This window comes from Mustelus asterias, chromosome 5 (assembly GCF_964213995.1).
Source record: "Mustelus asterias chromosome 5, sMusAst1.hap1.1, whole genome shotgun sequence".
Classification (NCBI taxonomy): Eukaryota; Metazoa; Chordata; class Chondrichthyes; order Carcharhiniformes; family Triakidae; genus Mustelus; species Mustelus asterias.
In genome coordinates, this window is record NC_135805.1 from 24,126,343 (window position 1) to 24,132,633 (window position 6,291).

At 43.4% G+C, this 6,291-nt stretch overlaps 1 protein-coding gene across 1 annotated transcript in view; it reads right to left on the reverse strand.

Moving 5' to 3' along the window:
* Positions 1-1,128, reverse strand: part of polr1b (RNA polymerase I subunit B) — a 33,001-nt gene extending 31,873 nt beyond the window's left edge. The window contains exon 1 of the mRNA XM_078212283.1: positions 872-1,128. Coding sequence (XP_078068409.1) covers positions 872-1,063 — 192 coding nt within the window. The 5' untranslated portion in view covers positions 1,064-1,128. The remainder of the gene's footprint in view (positions 1-871) is intronic.
* Between the last annotated feature and the right edge of the window lie 5,163 nt (positions 1,129-6,291).

Genomic DNA, 6,291 nt, shown 5'->3' on the forward strand with positions numbered 1-6,291 from the left:
TGTGTTTGCATGCAAATCTTTGAAGTGACAGCACAGGCTAATAAGGCAGTTAAGAAAGCATGGGTTATATTGTCAAGAGAAGAGCAGAAAAATAAGGAAGTTATGCTAGACCTACATAAAATATTAGCTCTGTCCCACCTGGGGAACTGTGCCCAATTCTACACATCATACTTTAGGAAGGATGTGATGGCTTACGAGAGGGTGCATGAAGCTGGGCTGGAGCCGGGCAGGGACATGGAGCTGGGGCTGGAGGTTTCAAGGATCAGTGGTTATAATTAGATTAATAGCCTGGAGAAGTTGGACTTCTCAAAACAGAGAAGTCTAAGATGAGACGTGTTAAGGTTCAGACTGCTGCTGAGGCCCGGGCTCTTCCTGCTCAGGTCCTTGGTCCTGCTCCAAGAGCAGCACGGTGGCACATTGGTTGGCACTGCTACCTCACAGCTCCAGGGCCCTGGGTTCGATTCCCAGCTCGGGTCACTGTTTGTGCAGAGTCTGCACCTTCTCCCCATGTCTGCGTGGGTTTCCTCCCACAGTCCGAAAGATGTGTGGGTTAGGTTGATTGGCCATGCTAAATTGCCCCTTAGTGTCCTGGGATGTGTAGGTTAGATGGATTCGTGGGGTAAATGTGTGGGGTTGTGAGGATAGGGCCTAGGGTGGGATTGTTGTCGGTGCAGACTCGATGAGCCGAATAGCCTTCTTCTGCACTGTAGGGTTTCTATTTCTAATCCCTGGTGCTGCCTAGTTCAAGGCTCCCTGTCCCAGCCCCATATCCCTGTCCCAGCCCCCTGTCCCATGTCCCAGCCCCATATCCCTGTCCCAGCTCCCTGCTGCAGCCTCCCGCCCGCTGCACGTGCTCCGGGCCCGCACTCACCTGCACCGCTCGCGCCAGCCCCTCGCCCACCGCCTGATCGAACGAGTCCACATGAGCTCTGACCAGCTCCTGCAGGGCCTGGTGCTGCTGTTGCGGCCCCGCTCTCCCGCCCTTCAGCTCCGGGTCCGTCAGGTTCTTCAGGCTCGGCTGCAGCCGCTCCTCACCGCACAAACTGTCCCATTTACCGGCCATGTCCAACCCAGGCCCAGGGACCGGAGGGGAACAACTGCACAGGACAATAGTTCCGCTTCAGGATCGCTCAGTGCAACACTAGGGAGGGATTGCACTGCATTCAACTGGAGGCATTTGCACTGAGACTTATTCGTATTCAGTTTATGCTTTGTTTTCATGAGTATTATGCCAAAAATTACCAAAAGAAAATGAATGTAGTATATATAGAGAGAGTATTTGGAGGGAAAAAGAATAACCTGCAGCTTAACAGTTTTTTTTAGTTTATTTATCATTGTCACAAGTAGGTTTACATTAACACTGCAATGAAGTTACTGTGAAAATCCCCTAGTCGCCACACTCCGGCGCCTGTTCGGGTACACTGAGGGAGAATTTAGCATGGCCAATGCACCTAACTAGCACGTCTTTCGGACTGTGGGAGGAAACCTAGAGCACCTGGAGGAAACCCACGCAGACACAGAGAGAAGGTGCAGACTCCGCACAGACAGTGACCCAAGCTGGGAATCGAACCCCGGTCCCTGGTGCTGTCAGGCAGTAGCGCTATCCACTGTGCCAACATGCCACCATGTTTGACAGGTGGTGAGAAAATAAATGCACTCTTAAAAATGCACAAATCCATAGATGTAAATCATTTATGACCCGTTGCATTCCTTTTGATAGTATTAAAACATTCAAACCATAAGCTCTAATTCATTTTGTATTTTAAAATGTCTCAATTTACAAAAAGATCTTTCTCAATCAGTGAATTTCACTTGTTTTTTTTCTGGCAATGTTAGTAAGATTTGCATAAGAAATTTCAAAGTACAAACAAATTGTATTACCACTATTCAGTTATATAATGCAACAAATCTTCAGGTCTTTTATTATCACCTGTATCACACAGCGGATCTGATAATTCCCTCTCCCAAATTGGAAAACTGTTCATTTTTGACCATCATATTACTAAGATGTACATGCATTAGAAAAGGCACACATGAAAGAGCAACAAGACTAATTTCCAGCCTAAAAGGGATAAGCTATGGAGCCACTTAGGCAGGCTTAAGCTTTATATTTTATGAGAAGGCAGCTAAGAAAAATCATCAAAATATATATGTTGTAAAAGAAAAGCATATTACTTTAGATTATGCTAAGGAAGTGGGAAAGAAGGCAGAAATGGAAATCAGAGTTACTTTACTGCAGGTATCAGTGAAAAGTTGCTTACTTGATGAAAAAGTTTTAGGTAATCTACCAAGTTATAGAGGCAAAACATTGCAGTTACTTAAAATGCAATTAAATATCGTGATGGGAAATTTACACTAGAAATATGGACTATTTCCTATCCCTGATTTTTCCAATTTTATTGTAAAAGCCATAATGTTTAAAATATAAGCAGATTGTACAATATAAGTATAAGGTAATAATTCAACAACATAGTTCTGCAGTTGTTCATGAGCCACTCAAGTGTTGCTTTCATAGCTTATAGCAACCTAACTGAATTATCATGTCCTACCTTATAGTCAGCATCTATTTATAATGAAGGGACGAGTGGTTATCTGAAAGATAACCTTCTCTGTAATTGTAAAAGCAGAATTGGAAATAATCTGATTAGCCTTGGAAATAATTTATCTCAGCTTCACAAAACCCATGTATATAATAAAGTCTGGTTGCTCAAAACATGAATTGTTCAGCCCCCTGTTGTCAGGTGCATTCCTGCAGTGATTTGTTTAGTCTTGTGAGAGTCATATTCAGATCAATTCTATTCATCCCTTATCCACACTCCTATCATCCACCATCCCAGAATGTTTGATGGACAAATCCTCACACCAGCTGTCACCTCTTTGTAGGGTTTCCTTTGTTATTTGGCACTTTTAAAAAATTTATCCATTTTTGGGTTGTGGGTTTTGCTGGCTGGCCAGCATTTATTGCCGATCCCTAGTTGCCCTTGAGAAGGTGGTGGTGCGCTGCCTTCTTGACAACTGAGTGGCTTGCTAGGCAGTGCCGGATTTAGACTTGGTGAAGCCCTAAGCTATATAAAGCTTGGAGGCTCCTTGTTAAAAAGTTACACCAAAAGGTCTCACAAAGGTGCGTACCAAAACAGGACCTTGGGTCGCCACAAAAAAATTGAAAATATAATTATGCCTTTTAATTATTTAATAGCAAGGTATTTAAAGTGAAAAATACAAATTATTTTCAGATGAATGCATTTACTGATAACCGAGGAGTTCATCCTCGGTTAAGACACCCCATTGACTTACATCATTGAGTTTCGTGAATTTTGTTGTTTCAACTGTGGATGTGGGCTCTGTAACGCTCACATTTGCATCGCTTCCAGTGTTTTCCTCAGCTGAGATTCCAGACTCTGTTGTCTCAGTAGCAGCACTAGGCTGTGGTTGTTTTGGACTTTGCTGATCACCTTGGGTTTGTGGATCCTTATCTGTTTCTGAAGTAAAGTAACTGTCAACTTTTGGTAATTTTTTGAGTTGCTCTTCAAGCTGGTGCTTTCTTTTTCTTTTCTGGTATCCGCTCTTAAATGTTCTCTTCATTGTGAACCTTCTGAAATTTTGTGAGGCCCCTGCGGATTGTGAGGCCCTAAGCTGTAGCTTGTTTAGCTTATGCCTAAATCCGGTACTGTTGCTAGGCCATTTCAGAGAGCAGTCGAGAGTCAACCACATTGCTGTGGCTCTGGAGTCACATGTAGGCCAGACCATTAATGAACCGGATGAGTTTTTCCAACAATCAACAATGGTTTCATGGTCATCAATAGATTCTTAATTCCAGATATTTTTTATTGAATCCAAATTCCACCATCTGCTGTGGCAAGATTTGAACCTGGGTCCCCAGAACATTAGCTGAGTTTCTGGGTTAATAGTCTGGCGATAATAACACTAGGCCATCGCCCCTGATCCTTGACCTTTTCTTGATTTAACTGTGTATTTCTTCATGATATAAAAGTAAAAGTTGGGTATCATCAATTATCTGCAGCAGGATTGGGGGAGATGTCTCCTTCATTGTGATTGTCAGTGGATGTTTCACCACTATTCCATTCAACTACCGGAAAAGAAAGCATTAAAATAAAACTAAAATATTGGAGATGCTGGAAATCTGAAATAAAAACATAAATCTGAAATATAAACAAAAAATGCTGGAACAACTCAGCAGGTCTGCCAGCATCCGTGGAGAGAAAAAAAGTTAATGTTTCAAGTCCGTAGGACTCTGACTCTTCCATCATATGGTCTTAAAAACATTAACTCCATCTCTCCCTCCACAGATGCGATCAGACCTTTCCAGCATTTTCTGTTTTTATACTAGAAATCAGTATTTGAAGCATTTTGGAGAAGCATTACCTAGGGCTCAATGACTTACATTTATGTAGCACCTTTAATGTAATAAAACATCCCAAGGCTCTTCACAGGAGCCTTGTTAAACAAAATTTGACACCGAGTCATATAGGGAGGGATTAGGGCAGGTGACCAAAAGTGGATTCAGGAGGGGAATTCTAGAATTCCCATGGCTGGGAAAATGGGAAGATTTTCTTCTCTAATAAGTTACACAGTAGGAAGCACCTCCATATCTGTATAGATCAAGGAAACATAAACTGTCAGACTACTTAGGCTTTGTCTCAAATCTCAGTGATTATTTTAGCTATGCGTTCCAGGGAATTTCCAAGCATGATCTGTGCTGAGTTAACTGACTCAGTAATAAAGGCTTTGAGCTCATGTCTCAGGCTCAGGGAAAGGAAAGAACCAGATTTCCTGCTCTTAACCATTGAAAATGTTCCAGCAGAAGTATTCACATGATGGCAGCAACATGGAAAAGGTCAGCCTAGTAATTTCTCCAATGTTCTCCCCTCACCACCCTCCTGCAAACCCCAATCCCCACCTCAGTGGCCCAATAGCTGGCTGACAACCATCAAGACTCTCACAAGGAAATAGGTCTTTTTGCTGAGATAAAGGAGAGTGATCAAAACCCATGCAACAGATTCAGCAGATGAGAGATGATGCATACTTCAGAAAGTAGCTTTGAGTTAATAACAGTCATTTGGTGAGCAATAACTTTCTTGAGGTTTTAAGCTGCCTGTAGCAATTGATATGCAGAAACATCTAAAACTGGTACCTTACAGTTTGAAGGAATTATTTTTTCAACATTCTTTTCAACTTCTGTCTGTGAATCTCTCCCCACCCTATCTTCTCATTTCCTGGTCCAAATGCATTCTCTTCCTACTTCACAACTCCTTCCAGTACATCTGTGATGAGGCTGAGGAGTTAGCAGCAGCAGGCTATTTTTGAAGTGGTAGAGAGCGGAGGAAGGAGAGGAATACAACAATATCACCTGATCCCACATTACACCCAAACATCTGCTTTGTGCCCTCACCAAAGGTTCACTTTCAATGAGTTACTGTACAACAGTCAGAAAAGAACAAAGAAAGTTACAGCACAGGAACAGGCCCTTCAGCCCTCCAAACCTTCATCGACTATGCTGCCCGTCTGAACTAAAACCCGCTACCCTTCCAGGGACCATATCCTTCTATTCCCATCCTATTCATGTATTTGTCACGATGCCTCTTAAAAGTCACTATCGTATCTGCTTCCACTACCTCCCCCGGCAGCGAGTTCCAGACACCCACCACCCTCTGTAAAAAAAACTTGCCTCATACATCTCCTTTAAACCTTAAAGACAAACTTTAAGACAGTTCATAGAATCCCTACAGTCCAGAATGAGGCCATTCAGCCCATCGAATCTGCAACAACCACAATCCCACCCAGGCCCTATTCCCATAACCCCACACATTTACCCCGCTAACCCCTCCTAACACTAGGGTCAATTTAGCATGGCCAATCAATCTAACCCGCACATCTTTGGACTGTGGGAGGAAACCCATGCAGACACAGGGAGAATGTGCAAACTCCACAGAGTCACCCAAGGCTGGAATTGAATCCAGGTCCCTGGCGCTGTGAGGCAGCAGTGCTAACCACTGTGCCACCATGCTGCCCTCACAGTTGGAGCACTCCTGCTGCTGTTCTGGCTGAGAACAGGCAACACGGACCAAGAATTGAACTTCCCATGTTTATAATGCCTCAACTACTCCAAGAGGAATGTGCACTTAACCATTCTAGATCTAGGGGCATAGCATCAAAATAAGGGGGAGCAGATTTAGGACTGAGTTGAGGAGGAACTTCTTCACCCAAAGGGTTGTGAATCTGTGGAATTCCCTGCCCAGTGAAGCAATTGAGGCTACCTTGTTGGATGTTTTT